The sequence below is a fragment of the Uloborus diversus genome, chromosome 4 (assembly GCF_026930045.1).
Source record: "Uloborus diversus isolate 005 chromosome 4, Udiv.v.3.1, whole genome shotgun sequence".
Taxonomy (NCBI): domain Eukaryota; kingdom Metazoa; phylum Arthropoda; class Arachnida; order Araneae; family Uloboridae; genus Uloborus; species Uloborus diversus.
In genome coordinates, this window is record NC_072734.1 from 190152808 (window position 1) to 190169785 (window position 16978).

The 16978-nt window shown below is 31.7% G+C and overlaps 1 protein-coding gene across 1 annotated transcript in view; it reads right to left on the reverse strand.

Moving 5' to 3' along the window:
• Positions 1-16978, reverse strand: part of LOC129220081 (vacuolar protein sorting-associated protein 33A-like) — an 81300-nt gene that overhangs the window by 28276 nt on the left and 36046 nt on the right. The window contains exons 9-13 of the mRNA XM_054854419.1: positions 16122-16212; positions 14022-14096; positions 12900-12979; positions 8153-8239; positions 3412-3543 (exon numbers count right to left, since the gene is read on the reverse strand). Coding sequence (XP_054710394.1) covers positions 3412-3543; positions 8153-8239; positions 12900-12979; positions 14022-14096; positions 16122-16212 — 465 coding nt within the window. The remainder of the gene's footprint in view (positions 1-3411; positions 3544-8152; positions 8240-12899; positions 12980-14021; positions 14097-16121; positions 16213-16978) is intronic.

Consider the following 16978-nt stretch of genomic DNA (forward strand, 5'->3'; position numbering starts at 1 on the left):
AATAAGCTAAGTAATCGACAAAATAGTATAATAATTAATTATATATAATAAAAGTACGTATGAAAATTATGTGTCACTTACAACTGTGGGTAGTGAATCTTTGTTTCGACACCTTTTTTCAGTTAATATTTTTTGGAGAAAGTCCATAATAGTGGATTCCTTGCTCAAAGTATTTTGAGAACACTTTTCTAACTTCAATTACCGCGTGTTATGTTATGCAATACATTGTATTTCGTTGTGCTTTTTAATTTAATTATCGACTGTCTATTGGTAATGGCAACTATTAAAAGAAACTAGATAGAATAGTGGAAATGCTTTGATGGAATATCCCGCCCGTCGTTTGCCGAAAAATACTATTTTAATTTTTACGCCAATAATTACTCTTATTTAATTTACTTTTAATGCATTCAAAATTTTCTCAGCAAAAATATACGCAAAAGCTGATCACTATTATTTGATTATCCAGGAAAATTATTCGATTAAGCGGGGATCTCTAACATAACACCTATGGGGAAATATTCGGTTATGGGAGATTTTATTCGTATAAACAGGGTATTCGTTTATCCGTTACCGGATTAAGCGGGGCTGACAATATTTTGATGTTTTCGATATTTACTTTTTCAGCTGCGGTATTTTCAATATAAAAATTATATTAATCGCACTAATATTGCTCTTCTACTATTAAAAAAAAGTTATGTACTATATTTTTATGATGCATTAATACATTATTAATATAACAAAGTACCGTAATATTCCTTTTTTATTTTATATTCATAAAATTATTAGCACTGTAACAATTTTAATTCATATTAAAGGTGCCTAGTTAAATATTAAATGTTGGTCAGAGAAAAAGAAAATGTCTTTTGACTACACAGATATGCAGATTAATGCATATTTTTTATTTCTGAATCATGTGTAAAAGTAGCTAACAGAAGAAAAACGAGTCAAACAGCTCATGCTAAATGAACTCCATTAAAATGGATTAAAATGTTAAATGAAATAATAGATACAAATAATAAAAGTCTACATATTGTAAAAATAATTAAAAAAAATAAAGAGCGATTTAAGGATGCATTTACTATTTTGAAGACTTTAGTCTGTGCTGATTGAAAATATCGGATATATATCAAAATACCGAGATATATCAAAATATTGGATATTTTCGAAAATATCATTTTATTTTCCAACCCTGTACACAGCTTGGGACCAGAGTTTGTGCGGATTTCCACATGATAAATTAACTCATTTTTAATTATTGAAACAGAAGAGTAATGCAAACATAACACATATGAGCAATTGCTCACTTGTAGGTCACATTAATATATCGCAAAAATTACAGAACATTAAAAATATTACAAAGAAAAAGACAGTAAAAACTACTTTTGAAATTTTCAGGCAGTTGATTAATTTTTATTTGTTTTAAAACTTCATTTCACATTTTTTTCTTTTTTTGTAAGTTATAAATTTTGTATCACTCAGAAGCAAAATGTTAAATGCTTTGAAATAGTAAGTTCTAATTCCAAGAAATTGCACATGAAAAAAAATTTCAACAAAAAAGAAAAAGTGCACTTAGAAAAATTATTTCTGTAAAAGTAGTTGTTTCTATTGCAGAGGTAGGGGAATGTGGGGAAAAGTGAAATAGTCAAGATAACATACTGTTTTTCAAAATGAACAAGTTGAAAAAAATTTCTGAAAATTACGGTATATAAAGAAAGAACAATATATTTTACAACAAAACTTGCATTGAAACATAATTTTTTATCCTTGACAGTAAGTTTGTGCTTGCCAAAAAAAAGTTGGAAATCGTTCACTTTTTTTTTTTTTGGTGGGGCGAAGTGCAAAATAAAGTATTTTCCAAATGAAATATTTTTTATTTGATTATTAAAGATATTTTTGATTAAATAAATGAGTAAACAAAATAATGAATGATCAAATGAAAGGGAAACTAAGCAAAAAACGAATAAATAAATAAGTTAAATCAAGAGAAAAAATAGATGAGTGGATAATTAGTGTATGAATAAGAAAATAAGTGAACGAGTAAATACATTTTATTGAATTATTAAATGAAAGAATGTATATGAAATAATAAACATATGAAAACCTAAGTGATTTGATAAAAAAATAAATTAGTAAATAAAATGAACTATTTCACTTTGCCTCGCATGCACTTGACTTCAAATACAAATAAGCTTAATATTAAACAAATAAATACTGCACTGAATATTAGTAGGTCTTAGATAATATTTAAAATGTTAATAACAATAACTTTATATATCATTTAATTTTAACAAAAAAAATTTTTTTGCTAACAACAAAATATTACAATATGATTATCAATGTTTTAAAATTGCGTGCATTATCATATGCTTTAATCATTAGTGGTATTTTTTTCCTGATGGGAATCGACGACATGTGTTACAACTTAATTAAAATATTACTCAATAGGTGGAGCTAAAATCAGAGTAAATATTTCACCATTTCACTTTGCCCTACATTCCCTTATACGTAATTGAATATTGATAACAATCTCTAAATCCAGAACTCAGACTATGTTTTCTTTTTCTCTTTTTTTCACCAGTTCTTTATTTATTTTAATGATAGTATTATTTGTATGCATGTCAAAAAAAGCTAATTTCCGAATTCTTACAAAAATCTTTCAAGGATTTTGGACTATTTTTAAGAAGAGGTTCTGAGAACCTTTCTTTTTTTTCTGGGGGGGGGGGGGGGACCATTCCTTTGATATTAAAGCAGGACTAGACTGGTTTAATGTCAGGGCTACTACTTACTAGACTGGAAATTCTGAATAGTAGTCACTGGCTACCAAGGTCACAAAAAATAATAGTCACATTTGCACTAACCTTTTTTTTTTAAATAAATGTATGCAGCTCAAAAAGTAAATAACCTATTCGCTATTAGTAATATAGCTATTATAAATATTAACAACAAATTAAAAAAATATGTTACTCTACAAAAAATCCCAAAATTTCACTGGATATATTTTTTAGTATTAAGATATAAGTATACAAAAAAATTAATATTTTACAAATGTTTAAATAGAATACAAATGCAGGCAATACATATCTACATGATGGCAAATGAAAGAACTTATACAGGTTTTTGTTTATGTATTAGTCAGAAAATATCTGCCGTCTGACGCGATTACTTTTCAGGAAATTTGAATTGTAAAAGGTCGTGTAGATAAAAATGAACCCTTTACCAAAAAAGAAAAAGGATTGGATTCAAAATGTGTTGTTGCTGCGTGATATTAACAAATAAAATAACACATGGTCACTACTTTTGGTGACTGGAACTTGGTTTTTGGTAGCCATTTTCAGTAAAAATAGTCGCTCATGGGCGACTGCTAATCCAGAGCTTTAGACACCACAAAAATTGTACCACAAAAATACTCGCCTGTTCATCAACCTTTTCATCTATGAGTCCTAATGTCTTGCGTATCACAGAATAGGTTCGATTACCCTGAGGTTTCAGAAGATCTGCTTTTTCTAGACAATCCAATGTGAGACAATGCTGGTATCCATACGTCTAAATAAATATAACTGTCAGTATGAGTATTTGAGCACGAAAGTTCATTATGTTTAAACACCATTTACAACTGGTTTCATGATGTAAATAAGATATTTATGGACAGTCTGACAAGACATGTTTCAATAATTATTTCAAATGAATTTAAAAATTGCGAAATTGTTTTGTTGAATTAATAAGAACTACAGTCAACTCTCATTTATTGATGTAAATCCATTCCAGACTCTATTGGAATAAGTGAATTTCTGCAAAAAGTTTTTATTTATTTATTTATTTATTTATTTAAAAAGCAAATGTTTCCCTATTTGGAGCTTAGAAAACTTCTTTACTATCATTCAAATACATTTAAAAAAATTAATTAGATTTCTCTCTAGACATGAACTAACTTTGTTTGGTCACCATTACCCAGGTAATATCCAATTACATCATCCTCTTTCAACAATAGTGGTATACACTCCCCAATGGGGTGGTTTCCTTCAGTCAAAAGTACTACTTTTAGTCATTGAAATGGATAGAATGAGCAAAAAAAAAAAATAACATGGACCCAGAAAACACTTTTATTTTCCAAACAGTTTTCTTTTAAATGTCCGATTTTTCAAACAAGGTGTGTTCTTTATGATGTCACAAATGATGTACTTTGCCGCATTTTTCTACTACATATCCACGTTACGATAATCAAGCAGTGAATTAAAATTGCGCTCTACACTTGCTACCGACCATATTGTTGCCAATACACATGAGTAAAGATGTGAATTAAATATTTTGGACCGTGAATGGCAACACTGAATGGCATTTCATCATTTGTGATGTCATCGGCAGAAGGGTTAAACGATGAAAGAGCACCAATTTAAGTAATTTTTTAAAAATTTTAAACTTAAAGAAATTATTTAAAAAATGGTCAGATTCTATGTTTCTAAGCATGCTCTTTCGAAAAAAACTTTTAAAATTTTGGAAACGACCCCATTCAACTCTATGGTTGAAAGAAGATAGCGATACTCTTCAGCCCCCTTCTATAAATCCCCCCCCCCCCTCTATAAACCGACTCTATTATAGCCACTAGAAAAACTTGTCTTTCTTATTTAGAACCAATATTTTGTTATTTTTCTGAAGGGAAAAGTTAACCTGTGCTCTAGGGTGTTTCAAAATTGCATGTAAGAAAAAAAGTTTCTCCTAGATACCAGGACACCCGTCAATATTTTTAGACTTGTGGGTAGCAATATACTGGAAGAATTTCAGCTTCTATTTCAACTGAAAGAGGGTGCTCAACTCCCTCCCCCAAACTTCATCAGCATGGGGAGGAGGGTTAAAAAAATACATTGAACTGAAAAAACAATGCTATATTTTATAAAATACAGTAAACTCCCGATTATCAGCGGTCGGTTTATCCGCGGCTCGGATTATCTGCGGGTCTTTTCACTATTTTTTTAACGGTCATTAAACATTATGATTGTGTTATTGGTCGTTTTTAGCTTTTACATATGTATATTTTTTACATTCAGTGTTAGTAGATGGAATGTAGCAAATGTTTTTAGCAAAAATTTTAATGTATGTGTGAGTGTTATTCATGTTTTTTAGTTATTGCTACAGTAATATCGTTTTTTAAGTATTATTCGGATTATCCACGGTTTTCGCTTATCCGCGGTTACCATGCCACCCTATTCCGCGGATAATCGGGAGTTTACTGTACATGAGTAATATGCATATTCTTTGCAATAAAATAATTATTTACAAAAAAAAAAAACAGCTGGGTAAATTAAATGTTTCTAAATTTCTTTGGTACGGCTAATGTTAAATGGAGGGGTCATTGAGCACCCTCTTAAAATTGGAGTAAGAAGCTAAAACTTTTACAGCAGAAGACTATTAGTAAGTAAAAAAATAGGGGTGTCCTGGACTCTAGCTGAAAAATAGTTTTTTTGAAACACCCTACTGTGCCCATTATAAAAGGCCAATTGAATATAGTCGTCCCTCGCTACTTCGCGCTTCGACTTTCGCGGCTTCACTACATCGCGGTTTTTTCTAGTTTTTATTTTTTCAAATATAGTAGTTAACCTTTTTTATGTGCTCGTGCATGGGCGGATTTATGGGGGGTCAGAAAGGGGCAATGCCCCCCCCCCCAGTTTTGGGAGGACTTTATGTAGTAACAACACATTTTCCAAAAATTAAAAAAAAAAAAAATATTTTTTTCGTTTTTGAATAGTTCAGAAGAGCATGGGTGGATTTATAGGGGGGGGGGGCAAAGGGGACAATGCTCACCAGTTTTGGGAGGAGTTTGTATAGTAACAACTTATCTTCCAAAATCTTATAACAAAAAAAAAAATCATGATTTTTTCTTTTTTGAATAGGAAATTAAAGTTTATTTTTTCTTTTAAACTTAAAATAGCCGTTTCTTACAAAGTTTGAACAATACTTTACAAGTGTATAATCTACTACTCAATTTCAGAGGCTGGAAAGTGCAAATTATTGATAGGTTCTAAAATCCCTGAAAAGATTGGCGCAGTATAGCCTACAAGGGCTCTTGAACCAAAAACCCAATCTAACCAACCAAACCTTGAAAATAATTAGACAAGTCTTTGAAACTCCTAAGCAAAGTGTGCTTCAATTTTTTTTCTTATCAAGTGTATAATTAAGAATTGTTCAAATGGGTAGTATGTTACTCTCTTGATACCTATTCTCTAAATCTGTGCACCATTTCTTTTAAAGTATTAACTTGCATCACAAAGCACTTTTAAAGCGTAAAACTTAAACCCCCTAAAACTGGAGATATACTATATCCCACTTAAAAGGGAGCACTGCGTCACTCTCTTAATACCAGCCCCCTCTTTTTTAAGGTCAATTTAAAAAGGACAGCATGATTACACACAGTAATGAAAACGACAAATAAAAAAGTAAAGAATGGCCTTACGCATCACAGAAAACAGACAAAAACATGGGAAGGGGGGGAGGGCAATTAAAAATGTTGCTCAAAAAAAAAAAAAAAATCCTGCCCCCCAGGAACTCAGTCCTAAATCCGCTTATGTGCTCGTGTACTAGTTGAGGGAGTGGAGGTATAAAATCTCCGAAGAAAATGAAGGGAATCGCTATCTGATTTTAACCGTTAAGCACTAACTGAAAAGTATAAATTACTGTATTATTACTAGGAGATAAATACATTTGTAGAGTGCAGATGGTGTTCAACAATGTACTAGCTTTTAAAGTTGTATACGTAATCCCTTTAATGAGGATGAATGTTGAGAAAAAACGGGGGCACATACGTTCACTAACTGACAATTAATTCATCATCAAACAGGTTGAGCTTTTTCATAGATTAGTAGTAGTGTGTAAGAATTCAAGTGTGTGTGTAGTTTATTTCTCAATAATTAACAACGTGATATCTTTTTAGTTTAGTGTGTTATTTTGTGCAATATATTGAATACTACAAATTTAAGGGTGCTGTTATGTCTAGGGTGCTCTATCTTAAAAACCTATTTAAATAGTCGTAGGTAAGTTTTATGTGCTCTAATAAGGAAAATATTCGGTTTATAAATACAGAATTCTACTGCGCGGAAAATCAGTTATCGCGGTCAAATCTGGAACGAATTAACCACGATAAACGAGGGTTGACTGTATAATTGGAGGAAAAAAACCGTGATAGTGTGAAGCGACGAAAGTCAAAGTGGTGAGGGACGAACGATTGTATCTAAGATTATATTCTTTCTTGCCACAATGAATTAATCATTGATTGAACAATTTACCTAACATTTATAACCATTTGGTTAGTTCAATCTGAATGCAAAAAAAAAAAATCATAATTTCATTCAATAGAACAGCGTACCTAGCAACCTCTCTTTCCAAAAACAAAATATTTTATTAGCATTTTAAGTACACAAATATTTAAAACTACCTGCATTGCCCAGCTTTTCACGGTCTACCTCTAGGAAAAAAAGTTATGGCAAGTGACGCATGTTCAACAATCAGGCTTCAATTGGAGGAAAAAAAAAATCTTAAAATTTCCCGTCAAAATAACCATTCTCAAAGAAAGAAATTGTCAAACCAAAAATTTCGGAATAGATTAAACGCAACCCTCCATATTGCCAAATAATAACCAAAACGGGAAAATGTCACCTCCAAATCTAAAAAAAATTTATTTAGTCATTGTCAAAAAAAAAAAAAAAAAGTGGCAACCTTCTGAATGGTTTTATACATGCTAAAATGAGATAACGCAAACGATAATTTTCCAATATGAAAATAGAGTTCCATCTGGCTTAAAAGTGCTTTAAATTTTTGTCCCAGTGATTTTACAGCCTTTTTGTTTCGAAATTCAAATGATGTGGATGAACCCTTTGGGAATTTTCACGGGCTCTCGAATGGGACCAGAATTAAAGAAATCGGATAATTATTGCGGATAGAAAGAGCCATTTTCGGGTCCTAAAATTAAATTCAAACTGTTCGGGGTTTTTTTTTTTGGCATTTGAAAACCCCCCTACGTTCCTTCTCAGGTGCGCAAACACCTCCCTGTCAAATTTGGTTGAGATCCGGCGAAAACTGTGGATTTGTATAGGGAACATACACACATATACATATTCTCTGTTTTATTTATATGAATGGAATCCATACAGCACAGCAAACTCACCTGAATAATTTCTCGCTTGTAATAATCCAACTGTTTTTGCTTGAGTCCATTATTTGTCAGGGATTGCAAACAAATTAACCTCAGCACCTAAAATTACTGAAGTAAATTTGAATTCTTCAACATTTATAATTATCATTCCACTTTTGCGGCAAGACTGTAGAGAAGAGGCCGTGTAATTTCAAAACATAGCAGATTTAATCATATTCAAAACTGACAAACACAGGTGTTGTTACTCACTAACCTTATGGAGTAGTAAAGCAATTTCGCATTATCATTTAAACAATTTAAAAGTGGATCCAAGTCATGAAAAATTGCTGATGTTGAAATGCAAGTACCATATTTGCAGCAAACTTGAATTGAAATTACGAAGTACATCATCATATTTATCAATAGTAATGCCTAAAATGATTGCAAAATGCTTGCAACTTACTCAGCATTTTGTTTCAGAGTACTTCCTCAAACACTTTTTAATTAGGTTACGAAAATTGTGTTTTTGCATATGTAGTGGATTAAAATTAAGAGTTAATTCTTGGATTCCAAAACTAAATATATATAAGGGTCATTCTACAAAAAACACGTTTCTTTAAGTCCAGGGTGTTTAGTTTCAAAAATATTTATTTTTATACACTTTATGAGATTTCGAAAAGTATAACAAATTTTGAAAATGATCAATACAAGTTAATAATGTTATAATTTTTTTTAAATGTTTTTTTCACTGCACGGAGTAGACAGTAGAAAACCGTTATAACGCACACCTTGGGACCAGAGCTTTTGCATTACACAGGATTTTGCGTTATATAGATTATTTCACAAATTTTGAAACTAATATTCAGAATATATCTATACATTAGCACTTCAGAATGAGTTTTATCTACAATGAGTATTAAAGCACTAATATTACAATTAGTTATTCACAAATAAATATGTTTCACAATTAAAAGAAAGTGAATTATCGTGCACTTCTGCTAGCTTAATGGCTTGCATAACAGCTGCATTTTCAAGAGCCATCTGCTGGTATTTTCATGAATACTAATTTTCATTTTAAAACTTTGAATTAAGATGGAAAGATGAAAAACTGTTTCAAAATTAATTTTCCTCACAATTTTTATGTTTGCAAGACAAAACAGAGGGAGTTTTTTAACGTCAAAACATATTGTTTACGTCTGAAAAGCTGTGCGGTTTACAGAGAATTGCGTTATATAGGTCGGCGTTATAATGGTCTTCTACTGTATATATATATATAACAGATTTAATAGTGAAATTTGAATCACTTGATGTTTTTTTAATAGTTTAAGAGAATTATGTAATAAAATAAAAAAATATATAGCATTCATAATCTTTTGAATAACTCTCAGTCTTTCTTGTATCCTCCATTCAGAATCTAATTAAGCATTAGAATTTCCAATAGACGGCAGTACTAGCAGCTTATTACAAAGGGTTTAGAATCATGAGTAGCTCTTTTCAACTCTGGGTCTTCATAGTGAAGTGAACCACTTAGTGTGAAATAATTTCAGCACTATTCTCTTTGAAGTCAAACAGGTCCTTAACTTTGTGTATCCACTGTTCTTGAGTTAAAAAGGAAAGAATTGTTCGCGTACTAAATTTTTTTTAATAGTTAAAATTGAATCACTTTTTTTTTTAGTAAATTCTAAATTAGTTGCATTAACCATAAATCAACACATTGTGCATAGCAAAACATAAGAATTTGTTTCCTCCGTTACATTGTAGATGTAATGAAGGATATACAATGAGAAATGGTGCATACAACTGTTTTAAAAAATCTATTTCGAGAAAGATGCGTACATTTTAATCAGTTCAAATCGTATTCCACAAACAAGATGCAAGTGTATTTAAATGAAAAGTTTAAAAATAATATTTAAAATATATATTTACTATTCGGTACCCTCAGGTCAAAATTTTAACTACAAGAAAAAGTTACAAAATAATCAATAAAGAATGTGACTAACTATGTGATAGTAAAAAGGGGCCTAAAAGGACTAATATAAATTAACTTAAAAAAATTGAAGATCATTTTTTTACATGAATTTCAACTTCAAAAACCTACGTTTTTTGTATAATGACCCAAAATTAGACAAAAAGTAAAAGAAATGCATACAAACATGGGTGCAAGTTTGGTGATGTATCCAAGACGGAAAATATTTTTAGCCCTCCCCCCTCCCCCAAGCATGCGTGCTTAAGGAAAAAAAAATATGTATAAATGCTGTAGATTTTAACTATGCCAGTTTTGGAATCTTGGAGTTGATTTGCATTTTAAGATTTTGACTTTCCTAACAACATGAACCTAGTTTAAATGGTAATATTTAAGCGTTTTGCTATCGTAATTCCAAAAACTTAACAGTCGCCAATAACGGGGAGTCTGGGGGTTCTTCCCTAGAAATTTTTTTAAATTGAAGTCCATAAAATGCAATAGTAGGCAATTTCGGTAAAGTTCAGGAAAAGAAGAGGTTTAGTGACTCTCTTACATAATTTTTTTCAAACCGATAGTCCCAAAATCAGAATATTGGGCGAATTTCAAAAATATTAGAGAAAGAGGGGGGAATGCTGTGGGCTCTCCCCGAAATTGAAGCTTCAAAAACGAAATTGTACTCCATCTTTCACAGCATGTTATACGCTTTTTGAATGCATTATCGAAGGGATGAAGCTCAGGAACTCTCCTCCGGCAATATTTCGAAATTGAAGTTACAAAAACGCAATTTTTGAAAAAGAATTCTTTTACAAGATAGCAGGTGGTGAAATTAGCAAAAAAAAACTGCTTCAGTGAAGTAGATATATTTTTTAAACGAGGTACTTTCCAATATTCATTAATTTTAAAAAAAAAACAATAGGGGAACTGAATCCTCACTCCAGGGAGGGCCTCCAAATCACATCCCTCTTAAGGCACTTAAATATATTTCAGCTTTGAAAAATTTTCGGAAGAGAACTCCCAAACCCCTTCCTCTGAGTTCACCACAAATATCCTAAATTTGAGTTTTTAAGACTTCAGTTTCTAAATTTTTTTCTAGGAACAGTACCTATATACATGATTTATGACCGTCTAAAATTTTTAAAACTAATTTCTGAAACTTTTTGAAACAAGCTTCCTACTCCCTTCCCCTTTCAGTTCGCCAAAGATAGCCTAAAACAGAGTTCTTAAAATTTCAGAAACTAAAACATTTCGGGCTGGGCGGCGGAATACCCCCCCCCCCACCCCTCCCATTGTGTTTACTGAAAGCAGTGTAAGTTTGTGTTTAAGATTAATTTTGCTATTGAAAAAGCAACTCCCCTCCCTACATCGCCAAAGACAACCCAAAGTTTCAAGACTTCAATTTCGAAAATGTTTCGAGAAAGACCCCCGAAATACCTAACTCTTAACTCACTCAAAAATAGCCAAAATAGCATAGCTTCAGCATGGAGAAATTTTCCATGCCCCCCCCCCCCCCAAACTTTATTAAGTCATTTAAGTATAGACTCAACTTCCTTAAGTCATTTAAGTATAGCCTCAAAGAGTTTTGAATACATCAGCTACAAAACATTTTCCGATTAGAACACCAAAACCATCTCTCATAAATTCACCAATGATTGCTTAAATTAGTGTTTTTAGGACTCCAGTTTCCGATTTTATTTTTTTCAACCCTCCTCCCCCCTACTTTTACATCATTAAAGCAGCCTAATCATTTTGACTTAACTTTTAATAGTTTGCAGAGCAGAAATACCCGAACCACTCCTAGCTTCAAAAATGGCTTTCAATTCAGTTTATTCTAGAGCCCCCTTGAGTAACCCCCTTCCCCCCTCTTAGATTGTCCAAAATATAAACGTTTTAAGACCCCAGTATCGTGGGTTAATTTGCGAACTTACCATTACTTATTGCAAGACCAGCGTTTTTTCGCAAACTCGTGCTGTCGTTATTTTCTTCGTTTCCCTTCGCGCTCTCCCCCCCCCCATATTTCCATTCTAGCGAGTGTTAGATTGAAAGCCATTGGAATTTAATGATTCCTCAAGTTTTAGAATATTTTACCAGAAACATGTCAAAAATGCAGGAACAGTTGCCCATTGGTGTTTCAAACCAGCTTGAAATTTTTCCCCGATTCTTTCCAAAAGTCCCATTTTGACTAAAATCTTCAAAACCCCTGATAGTTTCCATCTTACCTGGGATGTGACCCTTTGCTGTGGCGTAAACATTTCATCCCGTCAGCAATCACTCTCAATCCGTGATTCAGATTCAACTCTAAGACATTTTAAGAGCGCACATAATTTTCATTTATGCGTATAAAGTTTGCAAAAAAAAAAAAAAACGCAAATGAAGAAAAAACGAAAGGATGCTAAAAAAAAATGCAAGAGAAAAAACTAAATTTTCAAATAAAAGACGATTAATTCAAAAAATCAGGGAGAATAGCGAGCAACTTCGCGGTCTGCAGTTGGAAATAACAGAGCAACCTAAAAAATGTCAAACCACGCGAGTCTAAAAGCCACTCCTCCAAAAGCACGCAAACAAAACAAGCCCTTGGCGGAAATTCGAGAGAATGGCGATGTAAATTCGTGGTTATGGAACGGTCCAGTAATATTAAACCATATTTTTCAAACACTCAATTTTTCTTTTGAAGTAAAAACTGAAGTCATCGAATTTCTTTCCGTCTCGACCTCCGTCTCGGAAATTTTGTCCAAGACGGAAATCCGTCCTAAGACGGAAGGTCTTGCACCCATGCATACAAATAAGAAACAATAACAAAATTCTGATCAGAATAATTACTTTCATCAATGGTTCTTGTTTGGCTATACAATCTTCAATGTGAGCATTAATTTTATCTGTGTCATTGCCATTCATAAATTCTGAAAAAATGTAAAAATATAACTACTAAACCAACACACAGAAAAACAATGATTTGTAACAACATCAGGATTGGCTTTCTGCCGGCAGAAACTAGTTTTTGCCGTGCCAGTGGCAGAAACTGGTTATAACCGGTAAAAACCGGCAGAAACTGGCAAAAACTTAAAAGAGTCTTTAATAACTAAAGTAATTATTAAATGATATTTTTTTAAGTTAACTAAAAAATGAAACTTCATTTCATCATTTAAAAATATAAAATCCTATACTAGTGCCCTTGATTTAGTTCAGAAAAGGAACTTTTCAATTGCTCCAAAAATTTGGATTAATATAACAAAGGACGAGAAATAATACGGGTGCTCAGGAAATAGGAGTGACATACAGAATTAAACAGGCATCACTGATTGTAATTTGCTTGCTTATATGCTTCATCTAAATTGCTTGTGATTGAAATTATTGTGTGCTTCAAGAAAGTGCCAGACTTTTACTTGCCAATATTAACGTAGATTTTGTCCCTATGTCACAGCTTTATAAAATAAAATGGCCCTAATTCTCAAAACTTATTTTTCCAATCAAATTTTTACCATTACCCCAGTTACTACATGGTGGACCAGATTAGAAAAATATACAACGGACAAAAGTTTCAAACATTGCTTGTTCCCTGAGCTCTTCTGTAGCAAGAATATTCTAAAATTTTTTGTTTGTGCACATTAAATTGAGAAACTGTTTAGATTTTAGAAAATACCTTTTCTAAGCGGCAACTGCAGGGTTAAAACAATGTCACATTTAAGTTTTAACTGTGAAGATATTGTAATTAAAGTGTGCTTTGGGGTTAACAACTAATTATGTTTTTCCATGCATTTTCTATTGTATGTCAGTAATTATTTTTTTGTCATTTTGTGAGTTTTTGCCAGTTTCTGCCGCAAATGTGGCAGAAAGTGGTTTTTGCCATGCCGGTTTTAACCGGTTTCTACCAGTGGCTTTAACTGCCTCGGCAGAAACTCGTCAACCCTGAACAACATATTGAGAAATTTAGCGATACATTACCTTGTTCAGTTTGCAAAGACTTGAGAAATTGTTCAGAAATTGTGACTTCTTTGATTAACTCAGCCATAGTGGTGTCTAAAAAATTTTTTAAGAATAAATTTTAATTCTAACATTGGAAAACTTTGTAGAAAAAAATTTAAAACAACAACTTTGTTAGACATATGCTAAATGTAGTCAGCAGAGATGGTGTCAGATGCATTTTTTATGCTGCACAGTGTAATTAATTTGTTCATAAAGAAAAATTTAACTTTAAAAAATCCTTAGTATTGGGTTCTGTGCAGGAGACCTAAACATTGCATAAAAGTAAAAAAAATATTTAAACAAGAATGTTCAACCTCATATTTTAACTTGAAATTTAAAAAAAAAATCCCAATTTTAAAAACAAAATGCATGAAAATTGAAGTTTTTGAAGAGAATTAGAAATTTTAGACCTTTTGTGGGAGAGACCTAAATATTTTTTGATTTGAATAAAAACTTTTTGTGGTATATGTGGGTCTGTAGGAGCAGCTTTTTTATCACCTTAGAATTTTTTTACAAAAAATTTTTTTTTTTTTTTTTTTGATACACCCTACTGTACAATATGGGACTCCAAATTTGGAATGCTTCGGACCACAACCTTTCCAGATTTCAGAATTTTTGGATTCTGACACTAAAAATAATAAAAACTTGACTGTCGTGCAGTATTTCTCAGGTTTTTCCTGGTTTCACTAATGTTCAAGCTAAATTTCTTTTAATTTTTAATCAATATGAATGAAAGTGTACTTCATTATACTAAAACAAAAGTTTGAGACAATTTGCAGCGGCATATAGTCCGCGGATGTTGCTTTTTTACTATGCAATGAGCCGATCGATACAATAGATAAATCATATTTTTCTAGAAATTATTTTGTACTTTTGTTCAATAGGCATTGTACTGCATACTTATGAGAAGAAAAAAAGCAGCATTGTAAACTGATGGTTAGTTGATGGATGTTGAAAAATTGCAGCAAAGTACTTATTTGAGCATAACACAATGCAGGGAGGAAATGTTAAAAAGAAAAGAGCTGAACTGAAAGTAGGGTGTTTTCAGTAAGTAATTGCCAAGCGTTAAAATTTTAAACTTTTAAAACTGGAAAAAAAAAGATTAATTTTTTTAAATTATTATTTTTTTAAATATTTTCGGGCAAAAACTTCGGTTTTCGGGCCTTCCAGATTTTGGGATTCCGAAATTGTGGCCTCATTATGTATAGCATTTCAGCAATAAATATTTATTTCTAATTTTTTGCAATATTGTTTTTTTTTTAATGATTTAAAGAAAAATATTTTACAGAAGGAAATTTTCTTGCACTAAAAATTCAAAATTGGTTTTGATGATTTGATAAAGCACTTAGAGCAGAGTTTCCCAAACTATGTGGTCCATGAACCCCAGGGGGTCCGCAGTGCTACCCAGCTAAAACGTTAAATATAAGATAAATATAAGGAGATTGAAGGACAAGTAACGATATTTTAATTCAAAAATAAAGTACATTTATGAGGAATAAAAACGTTTTTGCTGAAGTACATGCAGAAAGCGGTTCCCCCACCAACATTTTCAAGACTCATCCATTTACATCCATAATTGACTGAAATCCTAATATGCCAAAAATACAACTCATATGAAAAATTAACACAGCAGTTTGTTTTTTGACGTTGTCATTTCTTACTTTAGGTTACCAATGTTTTGTTACTAACTTCAAAAGTTCATTTTTATTAGTAAACTTGTTGCAGAAATTTGGTGATAACATTTTAATTCCTAACTGAATTTGAAATATAATTTTACTTCCATAACTCAAAATAATAATGTAAGAAATGCAAACCAGACAAGAGCTATGAAAAATATACAGAATAATGAATAAATAAATTTAAAAGAAAAAAGCGTAAAAATATATTCGAAAAAAATATAGATTTAACTGTGTCATTTTTATTATTATTTTTTTTTTGCATGCGCTGGGGGGGGGGGGGGGTCCGCGAAGTTTGTAATTTTTCCGGAGGGGGTCCACGGAGGTCTGAAGTTTGGGAACCTCTGGTTTAGTGGAGGCTTCATAGAATAATCAAGAAATACGGAATTAGCGCAATGCATACGGGTAGCTAGAGACTTCTTTGCATCTTGTATATACTGCAGTTTTGTTACAAATTGCTTCACTTCAGGAATTGTTTTTGCTGCATGCCTTTCCTAGAAAGAGATTACTAATGTTAAAATGAATAATAGCAAAAGACACTATTGAAAACTAAATTTATATTTCTTCATAACAGCTTAGTTCAAACTACAAATTAATTTGCCTTAAACATGCAACATTTTTAGAGTAAAAAAACTAAGCAATTACATACATCTAGCAGCTTTGCCCGGTTCACCTTGAAAATAAAATTATGTTAAGCAACGTATATTCAACAATCAGGCTCAAATAAATAAATAAATAGAAACATCATGCAAAATTTCCCTTGTAAACAATGAAGACTGATATCAAAATACTTTTAAGAAATTAAAGCGAGAAAGATGGATTTAAAAAGCATAACTATGGAAACACAAAATAAAATGAGTTTAAGGAATTAAAATGTGAAAGAAAATGTTAATTTGAATGGAAATGAGATTTTTTGAACTTGATTTAAAAAGGCTTGTAACTTTCTTTTTCCTTTCGAGATAAAAGCTTATTTTTTCGACCATAGGTCGAGATGGATCTGGAGCAAAAAATATCGCTTTTTCCAATGGTGTCAAAAAGAAAACGGTGGGACAATTTCTTCACATTTTATTCATAAATTTAATGAAGAAAGTAGTGCCTAAATTTCAGCTAAGCCTAAAAAAAATCGAGCTAAAAACGCAAGTAACTCCCGCTGCAATTAAGTTAGAGCATTGAAATAAATCGTGTACAATGCGGAAAATTCTACCCTTTCCAACGATATGTAATATTAGTATGAGCAAGTCATTTTTCACCCCCATATTT